This window comes from Myxocyprinus asiaticus, chromosome 40 (genome assembly GCF_019703515.2).
Source record: "Myxocyprinus asiaticus isolate MX2 ecotype Aquarium Trade chromosome 40, UBuf_Myxa_2, whole genome shotgun sequence".
Lineage (NCBI taxonomy): Eukaryota > Metazoa > Chordata > Actinopteri > Cypriniformes > Catostomidae > Myxocyprinus > Myxocyprinus asiaticus.
The window spans coordinates 6,840,941-6,856,204 of NC_059383.1; the positions used below are offsets into that span (position 1 = coordinate 6,840,941).

Here is a 15,264-nt window from a genome sequence, read left to right on the forward strand (position 1 = left end):
TAAATAATAAATGAAACAAATGACAATAAAATGCAAAGTAAACTGTTCAGTAATTAAAATACTTTTTGAAAGTAACTGTATTCTAATTACCAATGATTTAAATTGTAACTGTAGTGGAATACAGTTACTTATATTTTGTATTTTAAATACATAATCCCATTACATGTATCCCATTACTCCCCAATCCTGATGACCTGACTATTAATTGAATTAATCTCAATTAATCACATATATCATTATTTGTTTAGAAAGGCCCCCAAATAAAAATGGATGCTGTATCAAGGTAAATGTAGTTGAAATCGCATCTGGAGATCCCTACATTCTGTTGTGCTTTGTCCAGCTTTTAAGAATGCATCCTGTGTTAGAACTCTCATTCTGTGGCTCCGCTGGTTGTAAGGTTTGTTGAGGCACGCTGACTGCCCCCTACTGACAAGGCTCGTAAAAACACATGTACTTCGAGTTTGAATTGCTCCAATTGTAGGAAAATACATAATTTTATTAAGGAATGTATTTATGAGTCATGGAGCATGACTAATTGTGTGTGTGTTTTGTTTTGTTTTTTTGTTTTTTTTACGCATTATTTTTATATAATTAATCACAATAAATTAACCTGTTAAATCGACAGCCCTAATATTTTATTAATTCAACACCCTAACCCAAACCCCAACCCTAAACCTTAATGTCCGTGGAGTTAACATTTAATTTTAGAGTGAAAAAGCAACCTTTGAATCACACTCGCTATTGTTTGGGAAGTTATGAAATCTGACACTTTTGTTATCAGCTTTCCTATATGTTATCTAGTAATTTCTGTATTGTGTGTGATTGCCATATCCAGGGCCAGATGGTCATGTAACACGCTACAGACTAGCATGGCTAGCTCAGAACAGTTATGAGGGCCAGAAGAGAAGTTCGGTACAACCTCGTATCCTGTGGAATGCAAACATCTTCACCAACGCTAAGGTGCCCTCTGCAAGCTGGGACAAGTTTATGAGCTGTGACGAGGAGCTTAAGAATTTCCTCAACAACTTCCTGCTTTATGGAATTGCCTTTGTTGAAGGCGTCCCAGCGACCCTTGAGGCAACTGAAACAGCAAGCCAAAGAGTGAGCCTCATCAGGTCAGTGCTGGTGTATTGATGCTTCTACATTAATAAAAAATATCCTTTAAACCTCTTGTTTCTTTAAAGAAAACATTCTGTCACAATTTATACAGTACACCCTTATGTCGTTCCAATCCGGTGTAACTTTCTTCAGTGGAGAACACAAGTTTAGTGAATATTCACACAACTATCTTCAGAAGACTTGGAATATAGCACACAAGTCATATACTACTGTGGTGGAGTGAGCAAGAGACAGGCAACGTTTCCAAACAAAAGGGAAATCTGGCGTCCTCATGGTAAAACTCTGTGTAGGTAAGGGGAGTGTCCAGGACATGGGCGGGGACTGGCAGTCGCACGGGACGTTGCAACTCATTCACACCAGGGGTCCGGGGCGAGGGTCCAGCGGCGCATCTAATTCGGCTGGTACCCTCCCCGCTCTGCTCCTAGACCTGCGAGGACACCAGCGTGTGCACACAAGGAGATAGAAACCGGCTCCCTGAGGAGAGGCGCGCTCTGCGTTTTAAAGGCAGCAGTGATGAGGCTCTATTCACATCAAGTGCACCTCATCATCCACTGCCAAATGAGGCTTATTAAATTGCGCTTCTCTCACTTGCCTGGCTGCAGGACAGAATTTAAAGGAGAGGCGGAGCGACTATAACATGAGGGAGGGGTGGGTTGTTCAGCCACAACTACTTTCATGATACTTTTATGGTCATTTTTGTCGCTGAACAGACTCCGTACCCATTCACTTCTATTGTATGGAATAGAGTTCCATACTCTTTTCCATACATGTTGTGTTCTATGAAAGTAAGCAAACCATACAGGTTTGGAACGACATGGGGTTGAGTAAATGATGACAATTTTTGGGGGTGAACTATATTTCTTTTGTAAAACTGCAATTATTTAGTGCATATGCTACTTAAATTGTACAGCTGCTGCTCACCAGGCGCCTTTTGTAAGGCACTCAGACACTTGAATTCTTTTGGCATTGCTGGGTTTCCATCCAACTATTTTTGTGCACATTTTGAAATTGCGCATAAGAAATCCTGAATGGAAACGCTTCATATGCGAGTAAACTTTCTAAATTAGCTTAAAATTTAAGGCGCTAGGAGGAGGTGGATTTTCAAGAATTTCACATTAGTTAAGATGCGCATTAAAGGTGCACTCTTCCAGTAACTTTTTGTTGGTGTCATCTTGGACTAATTTGATTTTGATTGATGCAGCATCGATCAAAATCAATAGTTTTCAGTTACAGATGTCATTGTAGAAATTCACTATTCACAGTCAGACATGATTAATTTAATCCAAGAGTGAAAGTGTCCAATAACAAGACTGTTACTGAGATAAAGCGAGTAGTATTCAGCTGGTCATGTGATCCTAAAATGGCAGCACACATGGGGGCGCCCCCGCCTCATGTAGAATAAAACAGCTTTTATAAGGTTACTGATATGACTAGAGTCCTTATCTCATGATTTTATACATATGTTTCAAAATTACAAATCATTTCTTTAGGAGTAAAACTTTTTTAATGGTGAAAAAATTACTGAGTGCAGACGGTTTATTTCCAAACGATGGTGTATTTTGACCATTCGTGCATGTGTTATTAGTGTGCGATAGCTTGATGTGAGTAGCCCACCAAAAGGTCCAACCTTGGCACATAATTCTTTGAACATAGCGCTTGTCATTCAGAAGTGTTTAACCCGCAGCTGGTCAATAAAGTGGGTCCTCACAATCTGCCAGAACAGTTTTGAGAGTGGGCGCTTCCAGGTATGTGGAGACTGGCGGTGTGTGGGCATCGCAGCTATTTCAGCCCACATTATTTCAGATATTACACTTATTCTGCTGTGTCTCGTGGATGCATTTAATAAAATGAGATACTTTCTCCAATCTTGCAAATAAAACTCCCCAAAGCAGGGAGAGGTCATTCAGCTGCTCCATCACGATGAGGCGGCTCCCTCATGATAATGCGCATCACGAAGTGGATGGAAACATGCAATAATTTGTATTTTCATAAGTCTAATTTTTAGAAATGCGCTTAAAAAATTCATAACATTTTAGATGGAAACCCAGAAAATGATTACTAATGAGCCAATGCTGGACTCAGAGCTATAATTAGTCAGACAGTGCCCTTTCTTTTCCTGTCTAGTTTTGTCTTGATGGAAGTATCCTTAAGTTCTCTCCATCCACTGTGTTATTAACTCATTTAATTCAAAATATTCCCAGCTAAATGAGCACAAAGCTTTATTCCTAGTCAGATTTTGCTCAGTTGGTCATTAAGACTGAACAGAAAACTGCAAACAATAAAGTAACGCAAAGAAATAGTCCACCAAAAATGAAAATTGCCATTTTTTTTACTCACCTTCATGCTGTTCCAAACCCAAATGCTATTATTTTTTCTGTTGAACATAAAAGGAGAATTCTTGTAAGAATTATTATGCAGCTATTTTCCATATAACAAAATACCATAGTGACCAGAGTCTGTCATAAAAAGTAACACAAGCTCCATAATCTTGCGCTTGATAGCACCTTGTCACTGTAAGAGCTGTGCAACAATTCTTCAAAAATTTCTACTCTTGCGTTCCACGTTGAAAAAATATGTTTGGAATGACATAAGCATGAATAAATAATGATAGAATGTTAATTTTTGGGCAAACTATTCATTAACTTTTAAAATATATATCGGTTACCTATTCAGAATGAGGCCCTGTGTTTTTCCACTGGTCACAAATGTGGAAAATGACTATTTAAATTAGCCAAATGTGACAAGTTCAAGTTCTTGGCAATGGAGGAGTCGGGAGACAACGAGAACAGTTCACAGGTCAGTCTCTTTAATTTGTTGCTCAGCAGACACTTAGTGGACGGCAACCATCTATAACACAAATGTAGTTCATTCTGTGATGAAAGCACTTTTAGAACAATAGGCACTCTCTCTCTCTCTCTCTCTCTCTCTCTCTCTCTCTCGTAGCCGTCATGTTTTCTAGACACTCTGATGTGCCTTTTGAGGTCTCCCTCCACCATCACTATAATTAGAGACAGGTGTTAGATATCATCACAACCCAGGTGACAGGGGCAGTGGTGGCTCAGCGGTTAAGGCTCTGGGTTACTGATCAGAAGGTCGGGGGTTCAAGCCCCAGCACCGCCAAGATGCCACTGTTGGGCCCTTGAGCAAGGCCCTTGACCCTATCTGCTCCAGGGGCACCCTATGATGGCTGACCCTGCACTCTGACCCCAGCTTAGCTGGGATATGTGAAAAAGAAGAATTTCACCGTATATGTGCAAATGTATAATGTGTGATAAATAAAGAAAATTATTAATTATTAAATTATTAATTATTATTAATTATTAATAATTATTTGCATTAACACTGCCCTATATTTTGCGGATTTGGGGGACATGCCCCAATAAATTGCATATTAATTTTGGGGGAAACACGCAAAAATTGCGATGAAGTGCTATTTTGCTCTTCTGAAAGATGCAATCCTCAAAAGACTACGTTAGTAGATCGTCTCTGACCTTTTCTGCACGTGCTATCGAGTTTGCACGTGTTTTTATACACTCAAATCTTTAGTAAATCAGGGCCTATATGTACCAAATGTTATAGTTGAATCTTTAGTATAAGTTATAACAGGTTTTTCTTGCTGCTTTTTATGGTTTTAAACAGCAGTGTTTAGTGTTTTAAGTTTTGTACCACCATTTCCATTCCATTTCTAATGTTAATTTAGAGAGACGTTTGCAGTGTAAAGAGTCGGTACTGCAGATATGCAAGGAAAGAGCACAGCACCATTCTTATTTACAGGTTATATCTAAACAAAAACAAAAGTGACAAGTCTATGTATCCTCCTAGTCCTTCTGAAAGCAGTCTCTAATGCATTGATAATTAAGATTACTTGAGCGAGGCAACTCTTTGTTTCTAGGGAGACCATGTATGGGCGGATGTGGAATTTCACTTCAGATTTCTCTCGTGGAGACACAGCCTACACAAAGCTGGCACTGGACCGCCACACTGATACGTCATACTTTCAAGAACCCTGCGGGTAAACACCTTTTAATCAGTTTGGTTTCAGTTAGCTTTTTAAAAACTAAACATAGTCTGTCAGATTAGTTTTCACATGCTTAATCAACCAGAATGTATTATTTGGCCAGAATGTATTATAGAGGGTCAAAAAGATTCTCTTCTCTTTTTCCCACAAAAACACAGTGGAATAAACTTAGATTTTAGGCCTGTTTCAGTTTCCAAGATGTTTATGTTCTATATAATGTCAGCTTTTAGTTTCAGCTTTCAGCTCAAGTAAAGTTTAATGGAGCAAATTCATGCTTTTGTGAAAGATGGCTTTTAAAGATACTTTCCTTGCCCCAGAATTGTGCAGCTCCTAACATGAAGAACATGCTTTTAAAACTTATTTTGGAAACTTTTATCACAAAACTCTTTTTGTGTGTCATGATACACCATGCATCATATACTGCGACTTTTAAAAGGCTCATGGAGTAATCAAATTTTCCTTGATATTTTTAAATAAAATAACTTGATATACTACGGAAACGTAGTGTGACCTTCAGAATTTAAAACTTACTTTCCAGTCCAAAATAAAAATTAAAGTTGAAAAAACAACTCATTATGAACTTCTGTAACTTTCTGCCGTCAAACAGATATCCAATAACACCATCTACATTTACATGGAATTACTTGTATTGGGGGTTCAGAAAGAAGGAAGTAGGGTAGATGTGCATGTAAATGTATCAACAATAGTCTATACGTACAACAGTAGTTCCTTACTGTGTTGTGAATTCTTTGTGCTTTTAGAGACGTATTAATTTTCAGTTTTTTTAGAGACTTTAGGATTAGTGGTCGACCAATATGGATTTTTCAATGGCTGATGCCGATACCGATATCTAGAGAGCAAGATATAACTGCCGATATACATAATACAATATAAAAACAGCAAATCAGATGATTTGAGAATTTCTAATGGAAAACTGACATTTATTTTATGCAATATTTGCTCAAATTTGCTATAGAAATTATTTACAATCCATTGACATATATCTATTGGTAGATATTGGAACTGACACAAGGGAAAGTTAACAAAAGTTAATCGGCCTGGCCGATATATCGGTCTACCACTATTTAGGATTTTGCACTACATAGCGCATTGTAATGGCAGCAGCCTATTCACAATGCGAGTTTTAGCGTGCAACTTATTTCAAGTTCAGCTGTGCATTTTCTTAATTGTCTGTGCAGATGCTAGTAGTAATATTATATTAAAGTTGTTGGTATAACTGATTAATCTCCTAGCATTTAGGTAGTATGCATTTAAGTAAGGTGATTAAGCTGCTAGTAAAGCGCTTCAGTTTACCTGTGTTCAGCTCCCGCAGCTCAGACGGGGCAAAACCCCAAATACTATGACTGAATCATTTGTATAAACAAGGTTTTATTCAACAAGGTTTTTCATATTCTAAAACATTGTTAGTGGATTTTTTTGTGTTATTGCAGTGTTATTTGTTTTTTGTCAACAGTATGTTTTATCTAAAATTGTTCAATTATCCTCATTATGCATATTCTTCATCTCGTCTTGGTTAGTGGGTTAAAAAAACAGCTCATACATTTTTGTCACTGATTTCTTTGACAAGATCCTCTCCAGACTGGACAAATTCAACATACTTTTTTGTTTTTTATTAGTCAAAACATTTTTAAAATCTGACAATTGCGTCTACAAAAACGTTTAGCCAATATAAGACTGACACATTTAATTATTGTTCACCCTTTTACTAATAAGCTGTTCAGGTTGACAACGTTCACCATGTTAGTAATCAACATTTGGACATAACAGGTTTGGGCATTCTGGGTGATTTTTAACTGTTGATGTTTGAATGTTATGATTTATGAGTTGCATATTGCGATATCTTACAAAGGGTTTAATTTCTGTTCATTTTTTTAAGTTTGATCCCCAATAAACGCCCTTAAGCACCGCAGTGGTAATGAATTGCCACTGCAACAGCTGTAGGTTAGATACTGTTATTCCTGAACACCAGAGGAACTAACTATCAGATTAAATGTGGGAAAGTCTGTCAAACCTTGTCTGTGTAGCACCTGCCGCTCTGCAGGTCCTTCTGAAGAATCCCAACATTAGAAACACGTGGCTGAAATGTATTTTTAACAAGATAAGTCTTAACCGTTTGTGCAATTGACACAAAACATGTTATAAAACAATGTAATACATGCTTTGCATAGAGGCTGTTATCGAAAATGTAAAACTAAATTATGACTGTTTTTAGCACAAACTTTTGACTAACATTATCGACCTCAGGGAGAATATAGCCTATGTGATACACCCCTTTAATCTTTTATTTAATTGCAGTAAGAATTTCAAATGACAATGCAAGTAAATTGTGAAGTCTTGAACTGTAAAGAGAAAGGCCTTTGTAACAGAATGGCACAGTTATTTTTTCATTGCATTATTTTGTTGATGTTTTCATAAGCATCCAGGTGTTTCACTGTCTGAGGCATGAGGGTACGGGTGGCAGAACTCTGCTGGTGGACGGCTTTCATGCTGCAGACAGGGTCCTCCAGCAGACCCCAGAGAACTTTGAGCTGCTCTCTCGCATGCCGATCAAACATGAATATATCGAGAATCTCAGTGGACATCGCAACCACATGATCGGCATCGGCCCGGTGCTCAATGTTTATCCGTGGAACAACGAGGTGTACATGATTCGGTAAGAGAGCTTTTAATTTAGTTTGGACAAAAAAAATCATATTGCTATTTATTTATTTATTTGTTTATTTATTTTTATTATTTTTTAATTGCGGTTTGATAATCATTGATTTACATATGGTGATAAATATTTAAATCTGAATGTCCCCACTGATATTAATTCTAAAATATCAAAAATTATTTAAACACGATTTGTGTGCAGACATTAATTTATTTCATTAAATCAAAGCCCTATGCGATTTTAATCTTTGGTCCTATTGCAATTTTGATTATATTTTGATTAATTGTGCAGCCCTACTTTTAATATAACCAGTTAATAAAATAACTATTTAAAAAATAAATCAAATAATGAAAAAATATGCAATATCTAAATAATATAATATAAAAAATGTATAAAATAAAAGTAATAAATTAAAGCCAGCTTGTGATGTATTTTATGTTTGGCCTATTAGTTTGTCATCTTTTGTTTCTAATCACATGTATATGCAGTTGTAACATTATTTATAAAATGGTTTCAGTATTATTAATACTTATAATACAGTATTTTACACCAGTGGATTTCTGATGAAGCTTTAAAGGAATATTCCGGGTTCAATACAAGTTAAGCTCAATCAACAGCATTTGTGATATAATATTGATTACCACAAAAATACATTTTGACAATTTTATAAATGCACTTACATTAATTCATTAAAACTTGTGTATTAATTTGTATTGTAAACATGTGTGTCTAATCTTTTGAAACAGTGAGTATTTTAATGTTTACGGATTGGCCCCCATTCACTTCCATTGTAAGTGCCTCACTGTAACCCATATTTTTGCTTTTTTTAAAGAAAAGGAGGGACGAGTCGAAATAAATTTTGCCACATTATGCCACAAATACTATTAATTGAGCTTAACTTGTATTGAACCCAGAATATTCCTTTTAAAGCTTAAGCTCAAAGAGCTTAAAAGTGCACTCAGTAATTTTTTTCCTTATTAAAAAAGCTTTACTCCTAAAGAAATGAATTGTAATTCTGAAATATATGTATAAAATCATGAGCACTCGCATGAGATGAGGACACCAGTTATATAAGTAACCTCATAAAACCTGTTTTATTCTACATGGAGAGGGTCTCATCATGGGGGCAGCCATATTGGAATCACATGGCCAGCCAAATACAACTTGCTTTATCTCAGTAACCAGCCAGATATTGGACACTTTCACACATGGATTAAATTAATCATAGCTGACTGTGAATAGTGAATTTCTAAGATGGAATGTGAAACTGAAAACAAATGATTTTGAATGATATGTCACTGTAAGTCCAAAATATAACACACAAAAAATTCATGAGTGCACCTTTAAAAGCTGATGGTCTGTCGTTATGCCCAAAACAAACTCTTCATTCTCAGCATTGTCGCAGTGGGTGCGGACACTAGCGTAAACTTCAACGGTCAGTTTTCTCTTTCAGGTAAACTGCTGTCATGTCGGTGCAACAGTTAGTTACAATTATATAAAGTCAACATCTTTATATCTAGCTACCTGAATAATAACACATACGTTTTTTTTTAAAGATATCTCTATAAAGTTAACTGTATCACCCTATTGAGTACTGATGCTGCCACAGTAACACAAGAATGCACATTAAATATGCACATCATGACCACACACTTGTAATGCATTTGCCAAGCATTTAGGTCTGTGTTTGCATACTCTCATTGAGTATGCTCCCTAAGGCCCTTTTCACACATAATGCATCAATTGGGCGTGAGTGCCACATGTTAATTTCAGAGCCCATATTAACAGGTTACAGCTTTCTGACTGTAACATGAATACACAGGAAATCGTCATGCTGCTTCCGAATGTTCATGTATCCTGAAATCGACCCCATACTGCTGAATTACTAACAAGCGGCATCCCCCATCAGACATTTTTGCATCAATTCAAATGTGAGCAACCTCAATGACACAGTTTTTGGACCCGTGGAAACCACTAAGTAATCGAGTTCACATAAATAATGATGAGCATGATTCAGAGTTTGCATTTTCGCTTTAAAATTACATTTTTACTCCACTGACATTTAGGTTTAGTGTTGGGGTTTGGGGTTGGGGGTAGGGTTAATAAAATATGCAATCCTATTGACAGTAATTTGTCATTTACAACTAAATACAGCTCGCTTTTAGCGCCACCCTGTGGACACTTGACACGGAAACTGCAGCTCACACATGCCCAGACGTTCAACAACACTTCTAGCTTTGGCCACTGGAGGCAGTGATTCAAATTTCAGTAAGCACAGACTGATTTCAGCAGCAGAACCTTCGACTACCTAACATTGAATTCACAGCGTGATAAGTTTTCCCTCACAAAGCGTGGAAAAACACATTGAAAATGCACTATAAACCTATTTATCAACACAATGTTTTGCAATGTAGGATTTTATAACACATTAAAAAATACTGGAGTGAACTAATCACCCATTAATTTAAAAAAACATTGTGTCAGTCTTGATGCAAGTTCCACATGTACTATTCAGTAAATCTGATTGAATCCAGATGATTTAATGTAAATTCATTACTATTTGGATGTACTGTATATGTGATCATCCTCATGTAAATTAGATTTCATGACGATTTCATTTAGAATTGTTCGCAATGACACATTCACTATAACCCTTTTATAATTTTTGGCTGTTATTACAGGAAAAACTCAAAGTAACCCATAAATCACTTTATTTTCTGTATAGAGCTGCAGCTCTGTCACACAGTAGAGACGCGTCTGTCGTTGACAGTGGAGTCATTTCACAAAGTAATTTAAAAGTAGTGTCAAAGTAACTAATAGTGTACTCTACATTTGAAAAATCTAGTTGGCACACATGAACGAACATCTGCATAAGCTATTGCTGCATTGCACACTGTTTTGAAAGAGCTGTGTGATTTACTGTTGTTTTGCAGGTATAATAACTATGATCGTTCTGTGATTAGCACAGTCCCTCATGACATGGTGCAGCTCTGGTATGCAGCTCACAGACAGCTCTCCACAGAACTGAGGAGACCAGAGAACGAGCTGTGGGTCAAACTCAAACCTGGCAAGGTATGCAGTACTTCTGCCACACACATTATTGTGCTCATATTATTTTGTTAGTGGGTGAATCTCACGAGAACTGTCAAGAACATGTCCAGATCATATTTTGCTGATAACTGATAAATTGGCTGATAGTTTTTCAGATCGATTTATTGAATGTGAATTTTTTTTTACTATGACGGGCACAGACAGAGAGGCAACAAAAGTTCAAAATAAATAAATTCCCAGATGCAGTTTATTGTATAACCAAAATCTCAATAATAACCAGAAAACAAATTAAGATTTGGTGCATTACGTGGGACATTTAACTATAAACATCATTTTTATAACATCCCATATTAATAATTGTGCATTAGTCCAAAAACAGTGACCGTGACTTGGCTCTGTTACAATGCTCTATATGTAAGTATTCACCAAATTAAGCTTTTTATAGCCTATATATTCAGATGTTCAGCAGGTGAGGTTTTTTTATTATTATTCACAAGATATGAAGTTGGAGACGCAATATATATGCTGGCAGTGCACGCTTCCATGTAGTCGCATTTTTCTTCGCTTGCCCTCGCTTCAGTTTAAAACACTTGATTATCTAATCAAAATAACAAAATATGCAGTGAAGGATTAAAATAATGCTGAATATTGTCAAATGAAAAATGTAGATACAGTAAAACCCCCACAAGGTGTCAGTGATTGTTTTTTAGTCAGTGGTATTAGTAATTTAGTCATGAAGTGTTAACAATTGATCTGCAACTATCGCCATTTATTTTTGCAGATAAAAAGCAACTATTAGCACAGATTAATTGGTAAAATCGATATACGACCGCTAATTTTCAACCCCCAGTTTAAATTGTAAACATTTGGAAAGTAACTATTGAGGAAAAAAACTATTAGAAGATTTTTAATTGATGATGTCTAGATAGGATGATTTCTATTATTGTACTACAGTAATGAGAGTTTGATTTTCTTTTACAGTACAGTATTTGTGGGGAAATAATATTAAATTTAAAAATCCTGTAGTCTTCATTTTTTTTAATTAAGAAACTTTACTTGTTTCTAAAGCACTCTGAGCAATAATTTTATATGAAAGGTGCCTTTGATATACATATATACAGTGTGTGTGTGTGTGTATATGTGTATATATATATATATATATATGTGTGTGTGTGTAGAATTGTTGGGGGGTGGGGTGAAATGTTTAATTAAAAATACTAATTGTCCTAAAAATATTAAATATTTTTATTATAAATGTTTTTTTATGAAAATATATATATATATATATATAAAAAAAAATAAGTGAAATGACCTGAATATTTTTTCGTGAGGGGTAGCAGCATGTATGTCACTACTGGTGTATTAATCCACACTGTCATTTCTCTAAGGTTCTGTTCATTGATAACTGGCGCGTGCTGCATGGCAGAGAGTCGTTCACTGGTCTGCGGCAGTTATGCGGGTGTTACCTGACCCGTGATGATGTGCTGAACACCGCTCGCTCTCTGGGTCTCCAGGCTTAAGACTTCACAACACGCCCCCTGAATCTCATGTACAGATATTCATTATTCCTTATTATAACTGCATTTTGAAAACCTACCAATAAGAGTGTAGTAGCACTAACATATTTTAGCATAATTAAAGTCAACATGAAATCAAAATTTACCCTATTAACTTTTTTATATATATGCCCATGTCTTATTTTGTCAGATTATTCCAAAGAAAACAAAGTGTTTGTAATCTTTCAGCAAAATATAATGACTTGCTCTGCCACTGAAACAGCTTTCATTTCTTTCTTACTTCTGATGGTAAATGTTAAACAGTAGGTAAATATCTATTTAGGCATTGTTGTACACAATGCAACCATTCTAAAATCCTGCCAATAGTTACATAACACAGTAAGTTAATGGTGGTTAACATTAATATTATATAGGTTATAGAATTAAAAGCAAATAGTGATAGATAAATAAATTTCTGATGGATAAAATCCAGTCTTTCCGTACATTTTTTCATTTTGATTTATCTGTTTTACTCAGAAATGCAGTATGTCACAATAATAGTTTCTTTCTCAAGAACGTTTGGTACTCTGAACTCTCACACTCTTCTCAACAGAGAGATATGCAGCACACAGCACACTAGGACTTTTTGAATTGATTTTATGACAATATGCACGAGACACTGCAGCTTCATGGAACAGGATGGCTCGTGCAAAGCAGTTAATTGTAGGATTAAGGCAGCATGGCTTTGAAATGATTCAGCATTCTGCAAAACAACTTAATATCTGTACTGCTTGTGCCCTTATCTTTCTGCTTTAAAGGACTTGAAGATTAACTCAACTTTGTTTTAGAGGATGTACAGGTGCATCTCAATAAATTAGAATGTCGTGGAAAAGTTCATTTATTTCAGTAATTCAACTCAAATTGTGAAACTCGTGTATTAAATAAATTCAGTGCACACAGACTGAAGTAGTTTAAGTCTTTGGTTCTTTTAATTGTGATGATTTTGGCTCACATTTAACAAAAACCCACCAATTCACTATCTCAAAAATTAGAATATGGTGACATGCCAATCAGCTAATCAACTCAAAACACCTGCAAAGGTTTCCTGAGCCTTCAAAATGGTCTCTCAGTTTGGTTCACTAGGCTACACAATCATGGGGAAGACTGCTGATCTGACAGTTGTCCAGAAGACAATCATTGACACCCTTCACAAGGAGGGTAAGCCACAAACATTCATTGCCAAAGAAGCTGGCTGTTCACAGAGTGCTGTATCCAAGCATGTTAACAGAAAGTTGAGTGGAAGGAAAAAGTGTGGAAGAAAAAGATGCACAACCAACCGAGAGAACCGCAGCCTTATGATTGTCAAGCAAAATCGATTCAAGAATTTGGGTGAACTTCACAAGGAATGGACTGAGGCTGGGGTCAAGGCATCAAGAGCCACCACACACAGACGTGTCAAGGAATTTGGCTACAGTTGTCGTATTCCTCTTGTTAAGCCACTCCTGAACCACAGACAACGTCAGAGACGTCTTACCTGGGCTAAGGAGAAGAAGAACTGGACTGTTGCCCAGTGGTCCAAAGTCCTCTTTTCAGATGAGAGCAAGTTTTGTATTTCATTTGGAAACCAAGGTCCTAGAGTCTGGAGGAAGGGTGGAGAAGCTCATAGCCCAAGTTGCTTGAAGTCCAGTGTTAAGTTTCCACAGTCTGTGATGATTTGGGGTGCAATGTCATCTGCTGGTGTTGGTCCATTGTGTTTTTTGAAAACCAAAGTCACTGCACCTGTTTACCAAGAAATTTTGGAGCACTTCATGCTTCCTTCTGCTGACCAGCTTTTTAAAGATGCTGATTTCATTTTCCAGCAGGATTTGGCACCTGCCCACACTGCCAAAAGCACCAAAAGTTGGTTAAATGACCATGATGTTGGTGTGCTTGACTGGCCAGCAAACTCACTAGACCTGAACCCCATAGAGAATCTATGGGGTATTGTCAAGAGGAAACTGAGAAACAAAGACCAAAAAATGCAGATGAGCTGAAGGCCACTGTCAAAGAAACCTGGGCTTCCATACCACCTCAGCAGTGCCACAAACTGATCACCTCCATGCCACGCCGAATTGAGGCAGTAATTAAAGCAAAAGGAGCCCCTACCAAGTATTGAGTACATATACAGTAAATGAACATACTTTCCAGAAGGCCAACAATTCACTAAAAATGTTTTTTTATTGGTCTTATGATGTATTCTAATTTTTTGAGATAGTGAATTGGTGGGTTTTTGTTAAATGTGAGCCAAAATCATCACAATTAAAAGAACCAAAGACTTAAACTACTTCAGTCTGTGTGCATTGAATTTATTTAATACACGAGTTTCACAATTTGAGTTGAATTACTGAAATAAATGAACTTTTCCACGACATTCTAATTTATTGAGATGCACCTGTATCTCTAATACATAATGTAAAACCAAATAATAGGAGTGAAGTATATCATTCAGATTTAATTTTTTAAAAATAGGACATGTTGGTGAGGAAATGACAATGGAAATGCATGTTGTCATCTGAAGGATGATTTCCTACAACCTCTGATGAAGGATAACTGTCACTTTAAAACAGACAAAATGACCTCATCATACTTGATCACAATGAAAGGATTAATACTGTACAATTATTATGGCAGTAAAGCCTTTGTTTCACTTTGAACTTTGAAGAATGGTGTCTGGACTATGGAATTGTGTTAAAATCATTTTACGTAAATGGCACAGGGTATTCTTATGGTTTTGTGCCATAACAGTGATATGGTAATGTGTAACTGAGATAATGGGTTTTGTTATCTGGCTGCAAGTCACAGTGTTTGTCTGTATACTGTATTGCATTAATTGTCGGGAGATCATTTATTTGATATTTTTATAATGT

General features: G+C 36.4%; 1 protein-coding gene across 1 annotated transcript in view; it reads left to right on the top strand.

Moving 5' to 3' along the window:
- LOC127430672 (trimethyllysine dioxygenase, mitochondrial-like) overlaps positions 1-12,401 on the top strand; it is a 28,706-nt gene extending 16,305 nt beyond the window's left edge. Inside the window, exons 4-8 of the mRNA XM_051680620.1 lie at positions 836-1,115; positions 5,012-5,131; positions 7,575-7,811; positions 10,745-10,883; positions 12,251-12,401. Of these exons, the coding sequence (XP_051536580.1) occupies positions 836-1,115; positions 5,012-5,131; positions 7,575-7,811; positions 10,745-10,883; positions 12,251-12,382 (908 nt within the window). The 3' untranslated portion in view covers positions 12,383-12,401. The remainder of the gene's footprint in view (positions 1-835; positions 1,116-5,011; positions 5,132-7,574; positions 7,812-10,744; positions 10,884-12,250) is intronic.
- The last annotated feature ends 2,863 nt before the right edge of the window (positions 12,402-15,264 follow it).